Source organism: Schistocerca gregaria, chromosome 4 (genome assembly GCF_023897955.1).
Source record: "Schistocerca gregaria isolate iqSchGreg1 chromosome 4, iqSchGreg1.2, whole genome shotgun sequence".
Taxonomy (NCBI): Eukaryota; Metazoa; Arthropoda; class Insecta; order Orthoptera; family Acrididae; genus Schistocerca; species Schistocerca gregaria.
This window is the reverse complement of record NC_064923.1, coordinates 667364974-667392338: the sequence shown is the minus strand read 5'-3', so window position 1 is coordinate 667392338 and position 27365 is coordinate 667364974. Positions and strand designations below refer to the sequence as shown.

The 27365-nt window shown below is 41.6% G+C and overlaps 1 protein-coding gene across 3 annotated transcripts in view; it reads left to right on the top strand.

The window, feature by feature from the left end:
* LOC126268182 (cell growth regulator with RING finger domain protein 1-like) overlaps nt 1-27365 on the top strand; it is a 357652-nt gene that overhangs the window by 320163 nt on the left and 10124 nt on the right. For 2 of the 3 annotated variants that reach the window (XM_049973784.1, XM_049973785.1), the window contains exon 3: nt 6653-6700. The exons of the other annotated variant lie outside the window; for it this stretch is intronic. In XM_049973784.1, coding sequence (XP_049829741.1) covers nt 6653-6700 — 48 coding nt within the window. The remainder of the gene's footprint in view (nt 1-6652; nt 6701-27365) is intronic. 3 annotated transcript variants of the gene reach the window in all.

Below are 27365 nucleotides of genomic sequence, written 5' to 3'. Positions count from 1 at the left end.
CAGCAACTATAATCGCACTGTCGAAACCGAAGTTGCTAATATTTCAAGGTTTGGAGACCATGATTTTGTAAATTTCAGTGGCGAATCACTGTTACATTTTTCTATCTTTGCAAATAAAGCAACAGTGTAATGTAGAATTAAACATTGATACCATTAGGTGGACAGTTGGCCATAGTTGTCTCACTGTGCAACTTCATCTATGTCTTATTCGGACAAAACATGATCTTAAGAGGATACGTAGATAGCATTCAGAATTTCAGCATCTGCGCTCACAAACAGATCCGAGGAGGTCAGTGTATGTACTTCTCACAGATCGCATGAAATCGTCACTTGGGAAATAAATTGCCCTTGCAGTCCATATTAACTTACGAAACCTTTGTTGAATATAGACTAATCTATTGCTTCACACGAGCGTCCAGAGAAACCAGCAACTGTTGCAATTTTTAAATCGAATGATATTATTCTTTTATTTATTTAGATAACTCGCGTCGGCAGGCACATATGAATTTTACTACGTTGTTCGCCATAACTTAGCGAAAGCCGCCTCGGTATATTTGTTCTGGATATGTTTGCGGTGGCCTATCTTAGGTGCCTCGTCGTGTATACACTTTTACTGCATAATCAGTGTCAGCTTAAAATAGCAGTTTTTCAAAACCCGCAAAGTATTTTATACGTACGCGACACTGTCTAAAACAGTATTCATTCAATCAATAAAAGTGCTCGTGAAGATTACCACTGTGGTGGTATCGAAATGTCGATATAGATATTTCAAAAATGAAGAAGCTTTAGCAACTCCGAATATTTTATCCAGAAGAAAATGGTCGTGTGTCGGGTAATCGAGAAAATGTCACACATACGTGAGTATAATTTTAATTGTACGAAACTTTATCAGTACAATTTAGAAATTATCTGCGGTAATATAACTTAGTTGAATAAATTTCTCCAATCAGCACCTGAAAATAATATAATTATTTGGATGATATAAAAACCCGAAAGACACTAAATTTTCGTGAAACTAGAGACAATTAAGAGCAACGGAGGCAAGATTACGAAATTACACAAAGGATAACATTTGTGTTCACTGAAAGAAGAAATTAACCTAGACATTTAATCGTAGGTGTCTCGTATACAGAAGTGTACTTCTGTAAGCATTTTTTAGTCTTATAAAATATTTTCCAGATGAGGCAGGCCAGTATCTCTTCGAATTTCACATTAACTGATACGCATGCAAGGGGAATCAATGTTTGTAGACTATGTGGAACATGCACTCTGAATTTTAAGAGTAAGCTTTTATTTAACACACAATCTTTCTTGTTTGCATCTGTCGCTCAAACATTCAGAACTTTGGTGTAAACAAACCTTTAAGGAAACATATAACTCTTCTCTGAATCTCCTGTATTTCGTAGTGCTGGTGGTAGGGATCGTATATCGTCGATAAGGGCTTAGCAAACTGTAGGACAAGAGAGTTGTAATCGACCATCTTGTAAATTTATATTGTCGTTTAACGTTAAAATCCTCGGGATGATCACACTGGATATTGGGAGAGTTGCGAGATATTCCACTGGTTGGTCGGAGATCATTTAACCAAATTACATACATGAATTTTTTCAGACATCTGTGCTGTGTCATTTCGTTATGTTGAGGATGAACACCCAATCATGCCGCCAGTTGTTGATAATCGTCTTGAATTTCTTTCTCTCAACTGTTTTTGTTCAATATAGGAATGGCTCAGAACGAAATTAGATGCTTTTCGTAAGACATGCATTTTATGAAGAGTAACTTCAGTTAAAATTGTGTGCAAGGAGGAAATTTCTCAGGTTACACTGACCGAAAGTGCACTAAATCATAGCTTCCCACTTTAGGTTAGTGCACTCCTACTCTGTTTTTCCAGTGAATATATATTGTATTCCCGAAGGACAGTCCTGGAAAGGAGGCGGAATAACCGTTAATAGCTCCCATAACGTCTTGATTGGAATCAAAATGTTTGCCATTCACAAATATTTTTTCCTGGAGTAGTCGAAGCTCAGACGGTATCAAATCTGATCGAATAGGTTTGATTTTCCAACGTTCTGTACTTTAAAATTGTTCGATATCCACAGCCATCTGCAAGGTCCAGAAGCTTTGCCTTTGAAAGTCACCGGCTTTTTGCATGTTTTCCTCTCACTTGGACTAGAAAACGAGCAGTATTCGCTTTACCGGAAACGGCCAATCAGTAATAAAGACAACTTCAGTTTTTCGAAAACAAGGATCACAATTATGGAAGATAAAATTGAAATTGACTTGTGGTGTCTTCTCATCCACATTAGTAAATCGGCAACCCCAGTTCCGTTAATTTCAGAACAGTCCAAACGTAGCTGGGAATTTCCGACCTTGTCCAGAACTCAACAAATGCCTCAAGCACCAGGGTAGAAGTTGAAAACCATACATCACGTTTACTGTCCTCAAGAAAATGGAGCCACAGTTGAAATCGACCTTCCAAGATATTTGGAAGTAGAGAAATGTCTTTCACTCTTGACCTACTTCGGGTGAGTCTGTTGGGCGGTACATGGACAGAACAAAATCTTATGGCAGCGTGGCATTCTAGATATTCGTATTATTTTTTGTTCAAATGCTTTGTATTGAAATGCCATCCAAAAACTGTTAAGCACATAAAGATTACACTTAAATACGTTATTGCTTGCGCAACGTGTGCCGTCTAATAGTTACTAAATTTTTCATTATCAGCTCCGCCTGTGTGAAGTGCCGAGAAAGATTCGCTTGGGCCTAATAAACGGTAGAGAGGTATCAAAAGTAAAAGTAATGTTGTGTTATGCAGCAGTCTGTATACGGCAGAACGTAGCGAACTTGAGCCTGACAGCGCTGGAGGGGCAGGTGGTGCGGACAAGCGGCAGGTGATGAAACTAGGGGCAGGCCTGCCGCCCACGCAGCCGCCGCGCTGGTGACACACACTGCGCAGCCGGGTCACGCGACGTCGCGGCACCTCTCGAAGACACTCCACTCACGGCCAGTACGGGCGGGCTTCAAAAGTCTCAACAGATTTCAGTCTCCCGTAAGTTTCCTAAATCGGCAGAGTCGAGTATTGAGAGGGTAACTATCTTTGAAAACACTCGATTTTCTTTAGATTAAATTAGTCGCTGGAACAGGATCAGAGTTCGAACTATGAACCTTTGCCTTTCGCTGGCAAATGCTGTAACGGCAGAGCTACCCAAGCACGACTCATGACCCGTCTTTACAGCTGAACTTCTCACTCTCCAAACAGGGTTAGCCCCGAAACTTCCTAGAAGATTTAAGCTGTGCGCCAGACCGAGACTCGAACTCGGGACCTAGGCAATGGTCCCGAGTTAGTCTCGGTCTGGCACACAGTTTTAATCTTCTAGGAAGTTTCATATCAGCGCACACTCCGCTGAGTGAAAATCTCATTCTGGAGGGTTAGTCCCGGTCCAGCACGCAGTTTTAATCTGCCAGTAAGTTTCAAATCGGAAAACAATCCGCTGTAAAATGAAAATTATTTCTGGAAGTGCTAATGTCGGTTATAAATAGACGTGAAACGTTAATTTTAAGAGGTTGTGTAAGACGCTCTTCAGCGGAGTAACCAGTTACCCTACAGAAAGTGCTAACAGACGACGACGTAATTTAGAGTTACTGCTGTTATGTGGTAGGTTAAATCTGTAAATCATATATAACAATGGACTTATTTGCAGCTATTTCTTTGAAGTTTTACTCTATTTTCGTACAAACAAGTGTTCCACTATTTTCATACTATGTAACCTGTCATATGAGAAAAAAAAGTTAGGTCCTAAGAAAATTGTTTACGTGTAACATTGTCCCTCCTACAGTGGATTAGCACTGTCTTCATCATAAAGTACCTGGAAAAGTATTGAAAGCAAATATGTGACTCTTGCTGTCTTGCATAAAAAGAGCATCACACCAGAGACACGAAACATAAGAAAAAAAGAATCGTTGAACAATATTCATGAACTAACAATGTCACTTGTTCTGTATGTAGTGATGGAATTGTTTCCGGCCTTCCGTGTTTACTTTGGCTTGAGCAAAAAAAAAAAAAAAAAAAAAAAAAAAAAAAAAAAAAAAAAAAAAAAAAAAAAAAAAAGCTAGATAGTCAAAACTTTACACGTAAGTAAAGTAAAATTCCTTATGTCTAAAGCCCTCTGAAAGAAACTGTTTGAGGTTTTGTTAAGTGCCGGCCGGGGTGGCCGAGAGGTTCTAGGCGCTTCAGCCTGGTACCGCGCGACTGCTACGATCGCAGGTTCGAATCCTGCCTCGGGCAGGGATGTGTGTGATGTCCTTAGGTTAGTTAGGTTGAAGTAGTTCTAAGTTCTAGGGGACTGATGACCTCAGAAGTTGAGTTCCATAGTGCTCAGTGCCATTTGAACCGATTTATTTTTTTTTATTTTATTTTTTTTTTGTTAAGTATACTCACGACACTAATTTAGCATATCGTCCCTCATACTCTCTTACTAACTCTAAGGCGATAGAAGATCGCGGAGAATTTACTGAAACTAATCTACAAGGGATCCAACTGCAGGACATGAACATGATTAGACATGCGTACGCATATGATTAGCATTAATAAGTAATTTTAGAAAGAAATTAATCAGAATGATGCAAAAATGGGGTTACATGTTAATAAGAAAAGTCAGAATATCTGGGCATAAGTAAAAAATATCTGAAGTGATACACCATTCGCTGTAGATGAAGTCACTTTAAAGACATATAAACGCTTCAAGTACTTAAGGAGTCCTTTTAGTAACAACATTAGAACAGATAAAGAAGTATCTGCCACAGCCAACAAAACTTTTTAGTTTTAGCAAAATCTTAAGGAAAAGAGCAATTGTATTTAGAAATAAAAATGGAGAAAAGCTGTTAATATTCGAAAGGAAAATATTAAAAACTCTTTGGACTTGCGTACGATGAAAATATCATGAAATGGAAGGTTAGAGACGAAGGAAAAATAGAGCTGTACAAACACTAATATCGTCGAAGTGCTAAAGATGGTCCAACTGGGCAGGCTGTATACGAAGAATGACGGAAAATAGCCTGGCTAGAATATCATTCTGCAGAACATTGGCTGAAAAGGGAGAAAGAGGAAGACCGAGAATCAGATGGCGAGATAACATCCGGCAGGGCACAGCTAGAATGAACACCAAATGGACAAAAAGGGCACTCGATAGAAAGAAGAGGAAATTTGTGGTAAGGTCTTATGGGACAAAACTGCAGAAGTCATCGGTCCCTAAGTCTACACACTAGTTAACCTAACTTACACTATGGACCACACACACACACACACACACACACACACACACACACACACACACACACACACACACACACACACACCACACAGAGGGATGATTCGAACCTCCCACCGGGGGAGGGAAAGGACACCGTGACAAGACGCCTCAGACCACGCGGCAGAAAGAAGTGGTAGAGGGTCGTACAAGAAGCGTATGGTCGATAAGGCCCTTGGCACTTGCAAAGGAAAACACAACTCTAAGGCCTCTCCATGAAAGACTGAAAAAATATGCATTTACGTGGTGCTAGACCTTCACTGACATTACCACCTGTTTTCCACTTCTTTCAGTAAATTTATACTGTGACTCATCATAAAAATAAACAAACTAGTGTAGAGAAATAAAACAGAATAAAACAGCGCTAATCCACAATGCTTGTTGTTGGAGCCAAAACAGTGCTGACGCTAAGGTACGCTTATTGTAACACTGACCAAAAATGGTTCAAATGGCTCTGAGCACTATGGGACTCAACTTTTGAGGTCATCAGTCCCCTAGAATTTAGAACTACTTAAAACTAACTAACCTAAGGACATCACACACATCCATGCCAGAGGCAGGATTCGAGCCTGCGACCGTAGCGGCCGCGCAGTTCCAGACTGTAGCGCCTAGAACCGCTCGGCCACTACGGCCGGCCTTCATTGATCCAGTTCACACTAGTTCAACTGTCAGATGCCTGAATAACGTGCCTTTTGCAGCGCAGACGAGCAGGAAGTGTCAGTGAAGTTCTGGAAGGTATCGACAGGCATGTGGAACCATGCCGACTGCAGTGCCACGGCTAGTTGCTCTAAGCGGCCCCGGTTGCGGATCTATGGTGCGAACAACCAACTCGGGGTGGAGAGTGGAAGGGTGGGCAGGGGGGAGGGGAGGGGGAGGGTGATTAGCTGTGTTTACCGGAAAATGCCACAAGTGAGAGCAGCCCCTGGCCTTATTGCATGTGCAGCAGCTTACTTACTCACCATTACTCATCATAACAAAACTAGACATGCGAACCCGCGGGTAACAGCTAGTGAATAAATGTATGTATTTTGAGTTGGTTGTCAGCAACAAAGTTTATTTAAAGCCGGTTGCTGCAGGATGTTATACAACTAAATTTAGGAACAATTCTTATTAAAATATGCCTCGTATTGTACGAATTGAGCTGTCTTCAGATCTAAAATTGGTAGAGTATCTGCATATTTTAGACCTGAAGAACTAATTTGCCCGAAGATGGTCATACCAATAAACTGTAATCTTCATTAATGAAGCAGTTAATAGAGCCTCGCCACACTATGCATGCTAATTTAGAATGTTAGATTATAAGGAAGCATCTTATTCTGGCAACGAAACGCTTTCTTTTGTTCCAGGTATGAGCTTCACGAGTTCTGGCCCGCAAAATGCAATAAACCTGCTAGGTTAGTAAGTACTATTTATAAAGCACAATCAAACGGCCAAGAGAGAATACTAAGTTTAATATTTCAACTTTGGATCTCAGAGTTCAAATATGTAGGAAAATAATGTGACTAAAACTAAATCAACAGTAAAACAATTTACCGTATTTTTACTGTTATTATGTCCACAACTTTGCTTCTGCAGTTCTTTCTCGAAGTTCGAGGCATCAATGTAAAAAAAAATACAAACATTTAAGATTCAAAATATTGGCTATTGGCCACTACTTTCTCCCGTATTTCGGGCAGCATTCAAATCACGTGGCGGAAGAACTGGGCGTCTATTGAAGAGATCCATGGATCGATCCAATTTTACTTTTACTCTTACTCTTATGAACGGAGGCGCTGGTCAGCCAGGCCGGATGTTACTTATCGAAAAAGGTGCTAGTCACAGGGGGCAATGTGGGAAGAATAAGGCGGGTGGGGTATGACTTCCCATTCCACCATGTTTAGATTGGTTTTGCGACACAGGCTCTAGCCCTGTCATGCTGCAAAGTCAACTTTTCTTGTCTATAGCTGTGTTTGGGCAATTTCTCTTCCAGTGCTCCGCTCACACGATCCAACTGCTTTCGATAACGATCTACTGTGATTGTTTCCATCGGTTTCAATAGCTTCGAAACCTCTCTTCGCCGGCCGCTGTGACCGAGCAGCTTTAGGTGCTTCAGTCCGGAACCGCGCTGCTGCTACGGTCGCAGGTTCGAATCCTGCCTTGGGCATGGATATGTGTGATGTCCTTCGTTAGGTTTGGGCTGCCCGTTGAAACAATTCTGGAGAGTAACTGCATGATGCAATCACAAATCGTTTAATATTTTGACGGCATGCTTAAGCTTATTGTATGGCACAGACGATCTGCCACCTGCACCACCACGTTCTGCTACTTCCATCTATTGCAAAACGGCGAAAGCTAAGTTGTAGACCTGATGTTAAAACTATTGGTCATCATCGATTTTCTGGCTATCGACTGGACTAGAAATCAGTCTCAGTGTTACGACCACTTAAATATGCTATCTACAGTGCATGTCCCGCAGAGAATTCGTACCTCATAAAATGTGTTATGTGATGTAGACTGGCGAAATAACCTATTAACACTGTAGGCAGAAGGCGTACGTGTATGTATCAAAGGAACCTTCCAGGCATTCACTCCAGTCAGTTCAGCGAAGCCACACGACTGCTAAATCTGCATGGCCAGACGGGGATTTTAACTGCCGTCCTGTCGAATGAGAGCAGAGTTCATTAAACCACTGCGTCACCTCGCTCAGTGTCCGTCTCCGGGGAACGGACGTTTCACAACATGACATTTCGGTCGGTTCGTTCAGGGTATACTTTTAGGACAGTGATGTGAGTGGAACCAGTAGTTTAGCAGATCTTACTGCATACTGACCTCGCATCAGACCACACATCGTTACTTCACCACACTGTGTTTAACGTCTTTTACTTATTTATGTGGCCTTAAGTGCTTCCATATCATACAGCTATCATTGTAAGCATAGAGACGTTTTACGGGATTTACGTGTTATATAATAATTCAATGCAAGCTGCTATGTAGGAATTAAAGAAAGAACCTGATCAAAGACCCATTGTCGAAAGCGTCATCATACACTAGTTTTGATGTGAACGTATAGACTGAAGCAATAACACAAATATTCCCCACACCATCTTCTTTCGTAACAGTGCTGAATGCTGTAGAAGTGAGCCCTGAATGTCGTATTCGCCGTGAGAATGAGCAAGTAAGCAGTCGTCCTCTGCAGGTAGCGTACTGACATGAGCCTGTGCTATTCAGCAGCTCTGAGGTCGTGTATCATTACCCTTGCGTCACTTGATTCTATTTGCACTACTACCAATCAGACTTCTTCAATAATATTTGTCTTTATTTAGCTTAGACATACAGTATATCCTGTCTAGTATATAAGATATATTCCCGCTTGAAAATCGAACAAAATTTCATTGCCGCTTATGGAAAGATGCACTGCTACAGGCAAAGCAAGGTGCCAAACATCTTGTCGGCATGGCTATAACGGACATTAGAGCTTCATGTACTGTGTTGAATCCACGCTAAGGCCCAAACACAGTTTGTGGACCTGCCTGTGTCAGTGGACTGGCATGTTTCGCTACGGCCCGGACTAGTCACACGTATGCCATAGTGTCGCCTTCCTCTTTCCTTAAATTTCTATCTTCGTACGGAGTCCGCTGTTTATTGTTTGTTTATTTAGCAAGTTAACTGTATTTAACTTTGTGGCCGGAAGCTCTTCATGTCGCCACAATCTTCAGTTAACGTAATGCTGTGGACGGAAGTAGAAAGCGCCATCTGTCTGTGAATCGTGTAAACTTTGTTTTGTGTGTTACCGTATCCTCGTCTCGCTAGTTAGCGCGCTGCGCTTTACGCTATACGAGTAGGTTGCCATTGCATACGAGTAGGTTGCCATTGCAGCGCCTTCCAGTCCAGAAACCTCGCATTTTTCATCTACACTGAGCACGAGAATGTTAAGTGACAGAATGTAATATTTTTGGAACAGTCCCACTTCAAACTGTCCTAGAATGACAACTGCTTCGCCCGCATCTCGTGGTCGTGCGGTAGCGTTCTCGCTTCCCGCGCCCGGGTTCGATTCTCGGCGGGGTCAGGGATTTTCTCTGCCTCGTGATGGCTGGGTGTTGTGTGTTGTCCTTAGGTTGGTTAGGTTTAAGTAGTTCTAAGTTCTAGGGGACTGATGACCATAGATGTTAAGTCCCATAGCGCTCAGAGCCATTTGAATCTTTTACAACTGCTTAGAGTTTCAAGCAACTGGGTCACGTCAGGTGGCTGCAGTTCGGCTACCTCCATTGTTGTACTCCATTATTGAGCAACATTGCGAACAAACGCCACATGTTATGGTCTTGAATACGGAATGTGATCTCGACTCCCAGGTATTAAGAACTACCTGAGCAGCAGGTTCTCCCGCCACATTCTGTGGCCGAAACAATGCAGATTCCGTATTCTCTGCCACCCGCCTTGGCCATTCTCCTTTTATTCTGCGTTGACTGCTTTTAGATGCGCTGGTCTTTTTTCTGCCGCATCCTATTTTATTTTTTAGAAGTAGCATTCCGATGAAGACAAGACCTTAAGGATTTCTTACCCCGGATATTAGCTGCTGATAAAAGAACTGGTTTTTCTGCTTCCTGTGAGAGAATGGGTTCTGTTCCTGTTTTCAACACTAGGCCTGCGCCCACTCACCTACCGAACTCGTTTTCTCTCACCTTATTTTACTATTGGCCACCCTATTGGTATTCATTCATGTTTACGCCTTCACTTTTACCATGACGTATATCACAGCTATAAGCCACTGTTCATTCCGTTACTGTCGTAGCTTTCATTGGGGTAGCGGGTACATGTGGGTCAGGTTTCCTTCGCCATAACTGAACCCTGATGGAGCTCTAATCTGCTCTCTAACCAACCTACTGGTTCGCTCCTTATACTTACGCCTCTTTTTTTAATAATTTATCATCTCTGGCATAAAAAAATGTAGTTTCAATGCCTCGATTACCCAGTCCTACATACCGTAATAATTGGTCAGATTTTTTGCTGAAGTCACTAACTAAAGATGGACTACCTCTTGACTGAGGCGTGACCTCGCTATTCAGTTCCTTAACACCCCCAACCAATTACATTTGAGAGCTCTTAAAGCCCAATGTACAGAAAGTAGTTGCATATGACATGTTTCTAACACTCAAAGTTTCCACATTCTGGTTGCAGCACGTTAGGACTTCACAACATACTTAATTCACCAAGTAAGTTATTATGTACAGCCTTGTGAAGGGGACGGAAGTGCAGAGATGTTGCCACACGCCCCTCTCTAACACAGTATTCCACAATGAAGCAACACGCGTCGAAAAAACTAAACGGAATGTATGCATCAATCTGTGGAACGGCAGACGTCGGATGGTAGAATTGCTGTGCTCTAATGTTGGGCCGCCATGAGACAAAGCTCTACGAGCCAGCATTCTCTTTTTCAGATATGACCCCGCCCCCTCCCTCCCCCACAAATAAGAAATGAACGTGATTTACAGGCAGAGACAGCGATAAAAATTACGATTTACATCAGCAAATATGCGATTCGGATTTTGGCTGACTACAATTTTTGGTCAAAACTGAATCAGATTGTTGTATCCTATAGACATTGTTTAAAGTTCTAAAAAGTCCAAGTACATTCTCTCCATACACGAAGGAATAGAAGCTCCTGTAAACCGCAATAGGTTGTCTTATCCGTGGCTACATTAAGAAGACAGGAGTGACAGTGTCCTCTGCTGTGACCTCATTAGGTCTATCCACAAGTGACTAACAGAAGACCACAGGAAGAAACTGCTGTCCTGAAAGACGCTTTCTATTTATAGAGAAAAAAGCTATAGTAAAGTTCAAATTAAAAGTAAAGATCCTTTTTCATTGAGAGTCTGTCGAAATTATTCAGCAACATGAAAACAGCATACGTGTGGCCAGCCTGCACACGCAACATCCGCTGGCCATCGGGAGAAATATACTACTGCTTTGTTACTAATTATCAGCTTACTCAGGTTCTTGGATAGAAAAGGAAAGGAAATGGTCATGGAAACATCATGATGTATGTATGTAATAAACTGGGGACCTAGAAACGACGGAGAGGCTTCGTCCCGCCTTAGCCCTCAGTTGTTCACAACAGGACACAGCAGTCCACCCACCCCACCGCCGCCCCCACACCGAACCCAGGGTTATAGTGTGTTTGGGCCCCCAGTGGACCCCCCCCCCCCCCTCCTCCTCCTCCTCTTCCAGGAACGTCTCACACCAGACAAGTGTAACCTCAACGTTTGCGTGGTAGAATAATTACGGTGTAAGTGTATGTGGAAACTGGGTTTGTGCAGCAATCGCCAATGCAGTGAAATGAGGCGGAATAAGGCGAGCCAGCCCGCATTCGCCGAGGTAGATGGAAAACCGCCTTAAAAACCATCCACAGGCTGGTCGGCACACCGGACCCTCTCGGGAAGCAGCGCATCAGACTGCGCTGCTAGCCGGGTGGGTTCAAACATCATAATACTTTTCTGTAAAGAAGAACGTTGCACCAGATCTGAACATCTGGCTGAGGTGCCGCGACACTCGATAGGCGCCAACGGTACATAACGAAGTACTGGAAATTATGGGTTACGTGACACAGTGCGGTAAATACAAAGTTCTCTGTCTTACAGAATTACGCCAGATTCAACGACAGACGTCGCTGGCAAGGAACAGTTCACTCTGTGTACATTACAGCGACCTTAGGAAGATCGAACTAAAAATAAATAAAAAAATCAGGGTTTACACAGTCTGCTTCAGTGCACAAACGTTGGAAACTACCATTCATGACATCCTTCTAATACTCTCACTAGCAAATGGCTCTAAGCACTATGGGACTTAACATCTGAGGTCATTAGTTCCCTAACTCTCACTAGCAATGGAGTTTCTATGCGCCCATTGCTGCGATAGTGCAGCTGATGCATCATGGCAAAACAACGGTGTGAAGGAAATCATTTTCACAGATCGACCAAAGAGCTGTTACATCGACTGCAGGAACTACTGTTTGGATCTTGCGCTACAGGAAGTTTCAAAAAGCCGTGGTGCATTGTACATTGTCTTAGTTACAGTGAAATAAGTCTCAAATATAATTCTGGAATCCACAAAAAGGAAAAAAAGGTGTAGGCATATGTGCTACCATCTGTTGTCGACAAGTCCAAATCCTGTTCACTCGTTGATACCAGTGTATCCGATTCGGTGAGCTGTAAGGATAAAATCTTTCAGACATTTCAGCGAAAATTATGACTGGGTCCAGAAAACAGTGAGCGAAGTACTGAATGTCCTGAGCTCAATTAGAGACTAAGCTGGTCAATTAAAAAACTTGCGGGTCTTTGCAGAATCCAAACTTTAATGCAGCCAGAGTGAAACGGTCTATAGATCTTCTAAAACTGTCTCCGCTAAGGATTGCGGAAGCGTTTGATCTGCTATTAGAGAAAGCCAAAGCTTATTCTAAGGACCTAAATCTGAAGGAACCAAATTTCTCACGGGCACGAAACACGACAGCGAGATTGAAACATATACAGGAAGTTCGTCTGTTCACGAAGAATTGTCTCATGGACAAGATGATTTGAAATGATTGATCTGTTTCTGGATTATCCTGATCGTAGGTTCAACCATGAGGATATAAAGCGACATGCCATCTTGAAGAGATACCTTTTACGTCCTGCCAAACAATTCCTTATTGCGAATACACATACACAGCAGACTTTAAACTCTACAGACTTCATTCACAGCTCGAAATGCTGCGATCCATTACGACTGGTGTACAACCATATAAAGTAGCCTCCATTGGAAGACAACTTACTGCTGCACGTGGTGGAGTTAAAGCACTATTTCAGGAAGTTACTCGCCCTGATCATTGTAATTGATAGTTCCAGCATCATTATCATCCCCTGAGCCTTCGAAGACTTAAACCTTGCCTCAGATCATAAATGACACGGTCGAGACTAACCCAGCTACTCCTCCTCAGTGTTCGTCAAGACAGGGAATACAAGATTAAACTTATGACTGCAATGAAAGAATTTATTTCCAGAAATCTGGAAAAGAAAGTTTCAGTAGAACTCCGGCACGGACGATTCGGGATCGGACCAAATGCGGATTAATCAAATATCTCGATAATAGGATAAATCATGAAAACAGATCATTTCTTAGAAAAAGCTAAATTTTTGTTTACATACTATTGTAATATTAATTTAATGGCTACAAAACAATGTTGTTAGTTTTTTACAGTACTGTGCTTAAATACATTCAGTTCTTAAACGTATCGGTCATTCTGTTTTTTGTCTTCAACTGTTTTCGTGCAGCTAAATCTCGCTTTCGATTGACGGTGAGCAGCTGTGCACGTTCACTTAGGGTGCCGCTCCATCTATGATGGCGCTGTCAATGCACGCAAACACCTCACCAGCTAACGTTCACACAACTGGTTCGGTTACAATTTCATCCTCCTGGCCATCAGTTTCTTTGAATGATTTCATCATTACTGATAATTTGGAATCCAGGATCTGAAGTATCACAAGCAAGCCACTCGCCTATATTAGAACGTCCAGGAATTTTCAAAATGATCGTAGGTCCGTCCTCTTCGTTTTTACGCTTCTTTTAAGCTTCGTCTTTTCGCACCTTGTCTCTGGTTGAAATGCCTTTTACTCAAAGCTTTTTTAAATGTTTGTGTCTCCGCCAGATTACTTGCTTCAGACACTCTGAAAGCGCAGTCTTTAAATTCAGTTTCAGGTGATGAGCCACAATGCCTTCATTTCCATCTTCCAAAAGCTTCCAGAACAGTTATCTTCTGTAATGCTGCTTCATAGTTTCGATAACCGATTGACCCATTGGCTGCAACAAACTAGTTACGTTCGGCGACATGAATTAATTGAAACGTCCATTTTTTTTTTTTTCTATCACGAACGCTTTCTGTGGGGTGGATGGGTGCACTGGCCAGAATTATCACCTTCCTGTCTTCTTTCTCTATAGCCTTTCGGTGTTTCTTCTTTATTATTTTTAATTTCAGGTTTAAGGATTGTATCGTACTATTCGCAAACAAAGTAGCAGTCATCCAGGCCACTGGTTGATTCTTGTAAAAGATTTTTTCCGATCAACAGAAGGAAAACGTTGTGGTTTCCCGTAGGGTCAGCACATTGCAGCATAACAACACGATCTTTACTTACTTTAAGGTCAGGAGCACTAGTTTCTCTTTTAGAAGCTTCAGTTGTTTCAAACAAAGCCTTCAAATGAGGCCTGTCTCATCTGCGTTGTATAAAAATTCACCTTTATAAGATTCTGCTTCAATTTTGAATTTTCAACACAATTTTTGCTGTTTTAGTGTCTGCTGATAATTTTTCACCACGTAAATCCAACTCACTACTACTGTGCCTTGCCTTGAAATTCCGTAGCCAACTATTGCTCGCTTTAAATGAAGACCCTATCGATTTTTATAGCTAAAATTTTTGGCTTTTCGCAAACAGTCGGCTCTTTAAGAGGGTTTCCCAATGCTCGCTAATGCAAACAATGTTTTAATACTGCCTCTTCGGGCTCCTTGTTTTATGCCTTTCCCGATGAACTCCCATTTTCGTTCTCAAGGATTGACACAAAGTTCAAAATTGAGAAATTTATTATGTCTGAAATTGTGTTTCCATGTTAAACGTGTCAACTCACATCTTTGTCTAAAGGTTCAAGGACTTTTACAAGCCGCACAGCAAATTAGAACACACGCACAAAGAAAACTAAAGACTTAGTCAACGATGCGAAAAAGACTAAGATGACGGTACAGAAGGAACGACGTGACTATTGGTTGCCGAAACACTGTGACGTAATGATGGTTGAGAATAAGTTGATCTATCTTTTTACGTCGCGGACTCGAGAGTTATTTGACATATTCAACAAGGCCCATCTGGCTATTGGTCATGGAGGGCGGGACGGGATGTTGGAAGAACTTTCATCCAAGTGTAAGAACGTTACCCACCATGATACTGTGCTGTAAAGCAAAAAGGTGTTAAAGGTTTTTTCGGTCAAGCCAGTGGTTTTTTCGGGATTCACTTCCCGTTGTTAGGCGGATCTCAGCGATTTTCAGTACATGCTGATAGTTTATAATTGTCTATGATAAGGTTATAGTGGTCTACCAAGAGCATCTCACTAAGTTTGTGGTTCTCATGGCTCTGAAATCAGAGAGCTGAAGAAGTAGCCTGCAACTTCATCTATGTTGCTTGGTGCTCCAACCGTTGTACAGTCAAAGGCAGAGAATTTTCAAACAATGCGGTAAGCAGCCGAAAGCGGTATTGGCCCACATTGCTCGTCCATGGTAAGTCGCGCCACTCACAAAATCAGGGCAGCGTCGAAAAAGTAAATCAGGACAGTGAAAATATGCTGTGTGCTTGAATGCAAAATGAAAAAACTAGCTGCTTGAGTAACGGACTGTGGTTCGTCCAACTTAAGAAAAACAGAGCTTTTCATTCTGGGATTCAGAGGTCACCGTATGAAGCTTTGTTCAGCTGCAAAGCTAGAGTAGGTACCTCGATGTTGTCCCTGCCTGACGATGTTCTAAGAGACGCAGGGACTGAGGAAGAGGTGGAAAAAATAGCGTACAAACAACACAACACAAAGGAAGACGAAATAAATTAATGCAAGAGGCGTAGCTCCTTGCAGCAGACACGACGAGAATGCAATCCATGATGGAGAAAACCAAAGCAGTGATGAGGCTATGGGTATCGAAGAGCCTTCCATTTCTGTGGTTACCGAAAAAATGCTTCTTTTTCTGATGTATGTTGCGTCTGCTTTAAAAGAAACCTACAGTGCTGGCACATGTCAGGTGTGTCCGAAGCGTTCATGCCATCTATGGACATCCTCCTAAAAACGATCACAGCGACGAAGTGCAATGTTATGGAGTTGCCATTTTGTGCAATGTTTGCTTCCATGTGGAGGAAACTATCCACAGTAAAACGGAATCGAAATTGAACTTTGAGATTCAATAGCAAAAATAAAAATATCCTTCTGTGCCTTTGGCTGCCACTGTAAAAGTTCTGATTCCCGACGTCGAAGGACAGTCAGTTGGCAGTTCAAAAATGGTTCAAATGGCTCTGAGCACTATGGGACTTAACATCTATGGTCATCAGTCCCCTAGAACTACTTAAACCTAACTAACCTAAGGACATCACACACATCCATGCCCGAGGCAGGATTCGAACCTGCGACCGTAGCAGTCGCGCGGTTCCGGACTGAGCGCCTAGAACCAGGAGTCCACCGCGGCCGGCAGTTGGCAGTTGTTATGAACGTGACAGAAGAGGGCCTTTACCGACGTGGAACTGCAGAAGGAACCTTGAAGCAGCTCTGTGCAAAATCAGACACCACCACCGTATATCCAAAGAACGTAATGAGAATTGAAGACGTTCTTGACGACTTCTCCGATCTGCAGCTGCCTGCCAGTCCACAGGAAGTGGCCAAGGATTCGTCGGGTGTACGTGCAACACGAAATGCTAAAATATGAGGTACCTTTGTGTCAAAATGAAAATTTAAGCGCAATGCAAAATGTCACTCTAGCCTTCCCGGCTGCAACAAGTAGGTCATGCCAGTTCTGCTTTGTGTTTTACCGGTAAAAGTGTTCTGTTCGCAGTCTTCTTTAAATCGTGAAATGTACGTACAAGATGGAACTGCCCTTCTTTAAATTTCAAATGCGTATTAATTAATAAAGGCTTCTCATCTCTTGCCCTTTTAAAACTTCGCGTAAGTGATACTGGTCAAAATGGTTCAAATGGCTCTGAGCACTATGGGACTTAACATCTGAGGTCATCGGTCCTCTAGAGCTTAGAACTACTTAAACATAACTAACCTAAGGACATCACACACACATCCATGCCCGAGGCAAGATTCGAACCTGCGACCGTAGCGCCTAGAACCGCTCGGTCACTCCGAACGGCGATACTGGTCATTCTATATAATACCTAGGAAAAGTATGTAAAATTTCACAAAAACCTTGTACTTCATAGTTCGCCTAAAACCATCACGCATTATATAGAATAACAGGATTTCACGCAATGTCCGCTAACATGCACGTGAAGGTCACGTCACAGGCTGATTTAGACTAAACTGAAGGGTCACAAACAAAACTATGACTGTACTGAATTTTTTTTCCTTTAATACATTCGTTGCGGATTGACTAGAGCGATAAAGAAATTTACAGTGTGCTGTTTACTGCAATAGCTATCTAACAATACCAACACTTCAGATCACATGAGACAAATTTTTTCTCAATGCTATCCAAATAATTGGTGATTCGGATACTTGGGTTCGTTTAATAGGAGTTTTACTGTACAGTTCGAAATTGTAATTTTTTTGGAATCTAAAAATAAAAGCCTTCATGATTTTTCACAGAACTTCTGGTTTTCTTTTTTCCATTAAGATGCAATGCAGTGTTTGTAAAATGTTGTTGTTGTTATTATTATTATTAAGAGGTACATCGATGGTCGAATGTTATTTCGGTGTATAGTCTATCTGAAACACTCCTAGTAAGCCATCTCAGAGCAAAGTAGAACTAATGTCTTCCCATCAGTGAAGTCTTTTTCAAAATTAATGGCACTAAATTTGACCAGTATTTACGACTTTCGGTATTATATGAATTGTTTCGGTTTGTGGAAAACATAAAACTGAACTCCCCACACTATTGTTATACATATTTGCTTAACGGTCTTCCTGAAAGATGTGTCTATTCACATTACAAAAAATTGGTGAATATATTTCCTTGCCTCCCCTATCCACTAAAAAAACCACTTTCTTCTCATGCATATTAGACAATTTATTCTACTTCCAGAAATGCAACAGATCTCAGCACGACTTAAGCATATGCACATCGCTGCACCACACATTGTACACTCGACGGACTGACTGTAATTGGAGAAACAACGAAACTTATTCACGAAGGCCCCCTCGCTCTCACTGAAAGTACAGCGTGTTTCACTCGAAAGACGCCCCACAAACAAACTTTTCCTTGCATTACACTTAAAGGCTTCATAAAAATCAGGAAATGAATTGAAATGAACATGCCATGCCTGGTTCATGGGGAAGTAAAGGTGAATCACTAAAGGTGCTGAAAGTGACTGCCCTCTGCCCTCGACTTGTAAACGCTGTTGAACACGACGCTGCAGATTTTCGAATATTACTGCCACAACCTCTGCTGCCATTCCCTGGATTTCACGGATGATCTGTCATAAATATTCTTAAGTCGTGTGCTTTGTTCCTGTAGACCTAGCCTTTTAGGCCACCCCAGAAGCAAGTGGTGTTAAATCGTACGACCTTGAGGGCAACAGTCCTTTAGAAATTCTGCTTCGACCACAGCCATGGTCACACTAGACGTGTGGCATGTGATGCTATCCTGTTAGAACCAGTCGAGAGTAAGTTCTTCATCGTACAATTGGATCACAGCTTCCCTAAACATTTCGATGTAAACTGCACTTGTCACAGTAGACTCGAAACAAATTGGTCCGATGACACGAACCTGTGATATTGCATAGAACACGCCAATCTTTTGTGAATGCACTGTTGCTCGACCACTATATGTGGATTTTCATTACACCACAAACATGTATTCTGAGAAGGTGGAGCCACGCCTTATCACGGATCTGAGCAATAAATTGCCGAAACCAAAGGTTTGTTTGTCTTTGCTATTGACATTCAGTTCCTGAGGAATTGTAAATCTGTATGGATACATGCCGGCTTTCTTAGCAATTCTGTGACATGCCACATTCCTGAGATAAACGTCGAACAGACTTTGCAGGGGAGGCCAACAATCTTTGTTTCACATCAGTCACTTTCCCTTCCGATAGTGGCGGTCGTCCGTCGCTGTGAAGACCCAACACAGTTCCGTTGCTCTCCATCTTGTTCACTAATTTTTGTATGCAGCATTTCGACTTTATATTCTGGTCACCAAACCGTTAAACATTCGCTGACATGTCTTAACGGAACCAATAATCCAATATTGTTTCACAGCGACACTTGTAAAGGCACTGTTGCGTCATATGACGACGCAGAGCGCAGTATTGCCCTGTCAAACGTCGCAAATTGCTCGGTGCAATTTCAGCGGATTTGCTGTACATGTTTGTGGGCCCTCTCTCGAGTGGGATACCCTGTACTTCATTTGCTCATATCGCGTTCTGCCACTTCGATGGATAGATGCTTTGATACTCATTTGGCATTACTCCATTGTGTCAATGGATATAACCCAGTCATGGTTGAAATGTTATTCAGTTCACTTATTGTTGAGAATGATTCAGAGAAAGCCCCGTGAAATTTCTCTCAAACTGAGAGCGTCTGCTAATATCCAGAGCAGCCTTTGGTTGCAGTATGTGCAGCAAACATGCTCTCCAGGACTGTAGAGGGCTGCGTGGTAACGGAGGATGCGTACAGCAAACACAAGCATCGTTTATGTCGGACACACATTGCGTTAGTATCAGTGGAGTCTGGGCCTGAGAAAGTAATCTTAACATTTGCCAGGTTGCAAAGTACTTGGTTGAAAATAAATGTGATCTTCGGACTGAATGAGTTACGGTACACTTCAATGTTTCTCAGAATGTCACGGAAATATTCCCCAACCACATTAGTGTGGGGCAGTTTTAGTTATGGTACTTGTTAAGGTCAGCATTTTTTGTGGATTCTGGGCGTCTTAACACCTTATATTCTTTCAAAACGTGTTAGATTGTTTTATCGACTTTCACTCCAGCCACAGTCAGCAAGAAGTATCTTGTTCAGATACTGCCAAGCAGCAAATTGATGTTTTTACTGTTGACCCACCGTCATTTGAACAGGTACGGGTACCATTTTCCGTGTATTTAGGACCACCTTATGCTGCAAGGTTCGCTGAATTGATGACTCTTCATTTGGATGGAAAGCTGTTACATTACATTGTGATGCTCACCTTAGATATCAAATGGTTCTGAGCACTATGGGACTTAACATCTGAGGTCATCAGTCCCCTAGAACTTAGAACTACTTAAACCTAACTAACCTAAGGACATCACACACATCCATGCCCGAGGCAGGATTCGAAACTGCGACCGTATCAGTCGTGCGGTTCCAGACTGAAGCGCCTAGAACCGCTCGGCCACTTCGTCTGGCTCACCTTAGATATCAATGGTGTGTGTAGCTCAGTAGTTCCCACGAAGCTTTTGTGATACAATTACTCCGCTCACGATAAACTATCAAAACAGACATACAATTCAGACTTGACCGTTTCGGAAATACAGCCTCCTTCGGACTGGTACCTGATAATCATCCCTACTTACTGAAACTCTGATCGATCATTTCATTTACCCATGATAGTGACGTTGGGGGTGTATTCAGGCTTGGGGTTGCGAGGTGCCAGGTGACCGATATTAGCGGACATATCCGCCCCGGCTTGTTACGATAATTAGACATCTTAACGATGAAGTAGAGAACGTACAACTAAGGACCGTTCCAAGCTAAGGCATAAGCCATTAGGACATAATGCGAACGAAAGGGTGTTCTTTCATAAACGCAATTAACTGCAAACTGTTAGTCACAGGGATGATGTTGTTGTTGTGCAAATTAAGGTTAACTTCTCAAGAGTGCCTTGAAATGGTTTCCAAAACAAACAAAAAATATTGATAAAGAGGGTTCAAATGAGAATCACATGCTTAACTACAGATTTTTAATTCTTTATAAGTCTAATTAAAATAACTAAATTTTATAAATATCTTCCCTTTTTCCGCCCTAGAAGAACAGATAGCTGTTTATTTTGTTTAATAGAGAACTTTTTGTTTATTTTGACGTAAGATTGTCTTACGAAGAAGACTGAGAAATTAGCAAGCCTGAGAACTGACGCGTTATTTTGCTCCGGTATTTGAATGAAATGACAGAATTTGTAAAAATAAAGTTAGAAAATGAATTTTGTTTCCTTCTCACTGGACAATAAAGCAACAGGCTGTACAAAGAATGCAATGATTTCAAAACAAACTTCAGTTTTTACCATTTACGTGCAGTAGTAATTTAATACCACCATCAATTCTGTTGTGCCTGTATCTGCCAAAACTGAGAGCAGCAGATTCTCAATTCGGAGACACAATGGACATCTCTCCCGGAAATTGTTCTTGCTAAAAATGACTGCAAGTCACTGTTTAATGATCCGCAGATAATATCGGTGACGCCTTTTGCTTACAGCAGTATTGAATCAATGGCTGCACGCGAACTGCATTCGGCACATTGCGTCTCTTTATCATTATCTGTTGAGCTCACGGTTCAAGCTAGTTTTTCTGAAACAAATATTACAAAAATTACAAATCATGTACCACTTAATAATTGCGGGGAGTACATTTCCTTTCAAATGAAACATAAATATAACCAGTTTTTAACACATTAAAAATCAAAACTAATTTTACGACAGACACACATAAAACGTGTCTGTACAGCTTGATGAAGAAAAGAGTACATTTTGCTCAGAGGAGCTTCGCTGCTTGCTTTCGTTTTATTATAAACATTTGAAAATTCTTTCCAGCAATAGGCTGATTTCTGTCACATCGTTGATATGAATTCATAGTCATACATGTTTTATTAAATTTTTCATAGACAACAAGAACATTTACTTAAGAAAAGAGCTCACATTCACGCAAGAAAATCGTTTTGAAGTATCTGTAATCTTTTGAAAGAGATGACATTCTCAAAGTAACACTTCAGCAGTTAATTGCTATCATTGTCAGATTATAATACTGTTTACCGATTGTTGTTTCTAGTTGAAGCACGTTTTAACGTTGATCTCGTCAACAAATGACTGTAGTTTATTATTAGTACACGATTGAAATATCAGAATGAATCTACTTCTGTTGAAAATAAGTAGTCATGATTTTTGGGCTAAATGTTGGACTAAATATGACGCTGAGTCCGGCTTTTCTGTTTTTGGAGCTGGCAACCCTAATGCAGGCAGCATTTCAGTCGAACATCGCGTGACGTCTTGAGCTGGCAGCTGCACACGCAACGTAGGAATACGTCACGATGTGACACCTCGTACGAATACTGCTTGGAGAACAGCTGAGGGCGGCGTCGGCGTTCGCAGCCTCCCTGGACCGGCACGGCGCGGCGACCGGCAGCTCTTGCATAACGGCTGCAGTGGGTCACAGCTAGTGAAAGCGGCCCAGCGCTCGCACGTGGTCTCCAGCCGGCTTCGCGCCGCCGCCGAACATAAGTTGCCTTTCCAGTCGAGACAGGGCGCAGGACATAAATGGATCGCATTCAGCGCTTTATACAAGAACCAGTCACATTAATGCGCCATCGGCGTATGTTGTACGTCAATGTGCAATAACCACTAATAATTGGCAGGTGGCAGCATTAGCAGTGGGGGAGGGGGTAAATTTGAACCGTCTTTCAGGGACGTGGATAACAGTGCAGTCGTCGTAATGCCGAAACGGAGCGATTTATCTGACGTCCAAAAGATCATTGGCTTTCGGGCCAAAGATGTAAACATTTTCGAAACGGATGCCGCAGTGGTTAAAGTATACCATGCTTGGCAAAATGGATCCGTCCAAAACCAGCTCCGAACAAATGTGCTCCACCATGGGCCATACAAGACATGGCTGGATGACGGCTGTGAAGATGTATGCTGGTGAATAGACGTGAAAAAGTTGATCAACTTACAGCCCTGATGCAACAAGGGGCTACCAACAGTGTATTGTCAACAGGCGTTCAGCAAATGTTGCCGTGTGTGGGCCTCCACAGTAGGTGCCTGGTTCATCCACCCACACAGACTACTGTCCATTGGCGACTGAAAATGGCATTTGCACAGCAGTCCCGAAACTGGACGGGCCTTTTCCAATGAATCGCATTCTATGTTCCATTGGACAGATGGCAGTTGGCGTGTAAGGCCCTGCAATAATCGTCGGAAGGGCCCAGGCCAGAGGAGGGAGCGTTATGGTTTGGAGGAAAGTTTTTATGGCGTTCCGTGGGTGATATCGTCATTCTGGAAGGCACAATAGATCATCTATCCTTGGGGATCATGTACACACCTGCACGCAGTTTGTTTTACCTCAGAACGATGGCATCTACCAGCAGAACAATGCCACATGTCACACAGCCCAAAGTGTATGTGTGTGGTTTAAAGAGCACCAGGATGAGTTTACTGTACTCCCCTGGCCACTAAACTCCCTGTATTTAAAAGCCAATCTAGTGTGGGGCCACCTCGCCTTCACGTCATGGATCCTCAACCAAGAAAGCTAGTGCAGCTGGCCACAGCACTGGAGTCGGCATGACTCCACACCCCTGCCGGTACCTTCCAGAACCTCACTGAAACTCTTCTTGCACGTTGCAGTGGTCCACATTGTGAAAGGTGGATCTTCAGGCTTTTGACTGGGGCTCACATTAATGTGACTGCACTGAATATATATGATGTATCATAAGTAAATCGCATCTGTCAAAAGTGGCAGTGACAGCAGTATGCATTTCAGAACCATAGAGAATAATCAATCAGTGATCTACAATCATTACTTGCCAATGATAAACTCATCCTGAGGTTTCAATACAACTGTTTAAGGTGGGTCACTCACTAGAACCTATTTTCACAATAACTATTTCTGAAAAATTAAGATGTATGCTGAGAGGGAGAAGATAAGTCTAGCTCACATCTTTAAAATATATTGCAATGTTAGGTGGATATTCGGGAAATACTTCTTACAATGATTTAGTATGAATGAGTAAATGGCTTCACATTTAAGTGAAGCTTATAGTTGTGGGTGGTAACACAATTGCATGTATCAAGCTGGGCAGGTAAGTGCAGCACACGCACACGCGCACACACAGGGTGTCCCAGAAATGTTGGTATGGAATTTGAAGGATTGTAGAGGGTGTATCGAGAAACGAAGGATAAGAACCTCTCTCTGGAAATGTCATAACTACGGCAACAGACATCACATTCATAGGAGCAAGGCCTGTCTATGTAGGTTCATACTATTTGTAGGGTTAAGCAACTGAAATCAGCAAATTAATAAAAATACTTCCTGCTCAGCTCCCACGCATATAACAGCTTCCATTTGAGGTTAACATGGCAACACAAGCATGTTGATCATATTATGGAGTAGCAGACAGACACAGGCAGACAGACAGAGAGAGAGATTAATTTTTCGTTCCATAGATCCGCACTGAGGAGATCCTCATGGATGTGGAGCATGTCAATTTCTGAAATAACAATACTAATAGTATGAGTATATACAATACATCATTTCTTTCTATTAAAAAATTCGTCAATGGAGTAGGAATTGACCACTAGTCTTTCAGGCTCCTTTTAAAAAGATTTTTATTTGTAACTGCATTTTTTATGTTTTCTGGCAAATTAGTGAAGATTAGTGTTCCTGAGTAGTGGACCCTATTTTGAACTAAAGTAAGTGCTTTTAAGTCCTTGGGCAGATCATTTTTGTTCCTGGTGTTACATGTATGAACTGAGCTGCTTGTTGGAAGGGATACCGGTATATTATTTACGACAAATTTCATTAAGAAGTAATCAGTATAACCAGTTCTTTAGAGTTTTCTACAAGACGTCTATGAATTTACTCCACAAATAATACGTATTACATGCTTTTGGACTCTGAAAACTTTTGTTTGACTTGGAGTTACCCCAAATATTATACCATATGAAATTATGGAATAAAAGTTGGCAAAGTATGCAAGCCTTTTCATTTTTATGTTGCCTTTGTCTGCTAACACTCGTATTGCAAATATAGATTTGTAGGTGTAAATGTAAATAGCCTTCTTGACATCAGAACCCTTCAGAAATCCAAACTGTGTTCTTGATAATATGTTATTTGTGGTCAGATGGTTGAGAAGCTACCTGTACATTACTTTTTCTAAAATTTTTGAGAATGCTGGCAAAAGTGAAATTGGTCTGTAGTTTGATGGTATCTCCTTATCCCCTTCCTTGAATAGAGGCTTAACATCTGCATATTTTAGTCAACCAGGAAATGTCCCAGTTATAATTGACTGGTTACACAAGTAACTTAGAATTGTACGAAACTCACAAGAACATGCCTTAATTAATTTTGTTGATATTTCATCGCAACCACTAGAAGGCTTTGTTTTTAAACATTTTATTATGGAAGTTATTTCTTTTGGTGAAGTGAGTGACATATTCATGTACCTGAAACTGTTAGTAAAGGCTAGTTTGATATTCAAGGGCGTTATTTACTGATCCTGACAATCGGGAGAAAGAAAACTAGCGTTCTACGGATCGGAGTGTGGAATGTCAGATCCCTTAATCTGGCAGGTAGGTTAGAAAATTTAAAAAGGGAAATGGATAGGTTAAAGTTAGATATAGTGGGAATAAACACAAAATCAAATAGGGGTAATGCAGGAGTAGGTTTAATAACGAATAGGAAAATAGGAATGCGGGTAAGCTACTACAAACAGCATAGCGAACACATTGTTATGGCCAAGATAGATAAGAAGCCCACACCTACTACAGTAGTACAAGTTTATATGCCAACTAGCTCTGCAGATCACGAAGAAATTGAAGAAATGTATGATGAAATAAAAGAAATTAATCAGATAGTGAAGAGAGACGAAAATTTAATAGTCATTGGTGACTGGAATTCGAGTGTAGGAAAATGGAGAGAAGGAAACGTAGTAGGTGAATATGGATTGGGCTAAGAAATGAGAGGAAGCCGCCTGGTAGAATTTTGCACAGAGCACAACTTAATCATAGCTAACACTTGGTTTAAGAACCATGAAAGAAAGTTGTATACATAGAAGAACCCTGGAGATACTAAAAGGTATCGGATAGATTATATAATGGTAAGACAGAGATTTAGGAACCAGGTTTTAAATTGTAAGACATTTCCAGGGGCTGATGTAGACTCTGACAACAATCTATTGGTTATGACCTGTAGATTAAAACTGAAGAAACTGCAAAAAGGTGGGAATTTAAGGAGGTGGGATCTGGATAATCTGTAAGAACTAGAGGTTGTACAGAGTTTCAAGGAGAGCATAAGGGAACAATTGACAGGAATGGGGGAAAGAAATACAATAGAAGAAGAATAGGTAGCTTTGAGGGATGAAGTAGTGAAGGCAGCAGAGGGACAAGTAGGTAAAAAGACGAGGGCTAGTAGAAATCCTTGGGTAACAGAAGAAATATTGAATTTAATTTATGAAAGGAGAAAACATAAAAATGCAGTAAATGAAACAGGCAAGAAGGAATACAAACGTCTCAAATGAGATAGACAGGAAATGCAAAATGGCTAAGCAGAGATGGCTGGAGGACAAATGTAAGGATGTAGAGGCTTATCTCAAAAAGGGATAAGATAGGTACTGCCTACAGGAAAATTAAAGAGACCTTTGGAGAAAAGAGAACCACTTGTATGAACATCAAGAGCTCAGATGAAAACCCAGTTCTAACCAAAGAAGGGAAAGCAGAAAGGTGGAAGGATTATATACGAGTGTCTATACAAGGGCGATGTACTTGAGGACAATATTATGGAAATGGAAGAGGATGTAGATGTAGATGAAGATGAAATGGGAGATACGATACAGTGTGAAGAGTTTGACAGAGCTCTGAAAGACCAGAGTCGAAACAAGGCCCCCGGAGTAGACAACATTCCATTGGAACTACTGTAGGCTTTGGGAGAGCCAGTCCTGACAAAACTCTACCATATGGTGAGCAAGATGTCTGAAACAGGCGAAATACCCTCAGACTTCAAGAAGAATATAATAATTCCAATCCCAAAGGCAGTAGGTGTTGACAGATGTGAAAATTACCGAACCGTCAGTTTAATAAGCCACAGCTGCAAAATACTAACTCGAATTCTTTACAGACGAATGGAAAAACTAGTAGAAGCAGACCTCAGGGAAGATCAGTTTGGATTCCGTAGAAATACTGGAACACGTGAGGCACTACTGACCTTACGACTTATCTTAGAAGAAAGATTAAGGAAAGGCAAACCTACGTTTCTAGCATTTGTAGACTTGGGGAAAGCTTATGACAATGTTGACTGGAATACTCTCTTTCAAATTCTAAAGGTGGCAGGGGTAAAATATAGGGAGCAAAAGGCTATTTACAATTTGTACAGAAACCTGATGGCAGTCATAAGAGTTGAGGGGCATGAAAGGGAAGCA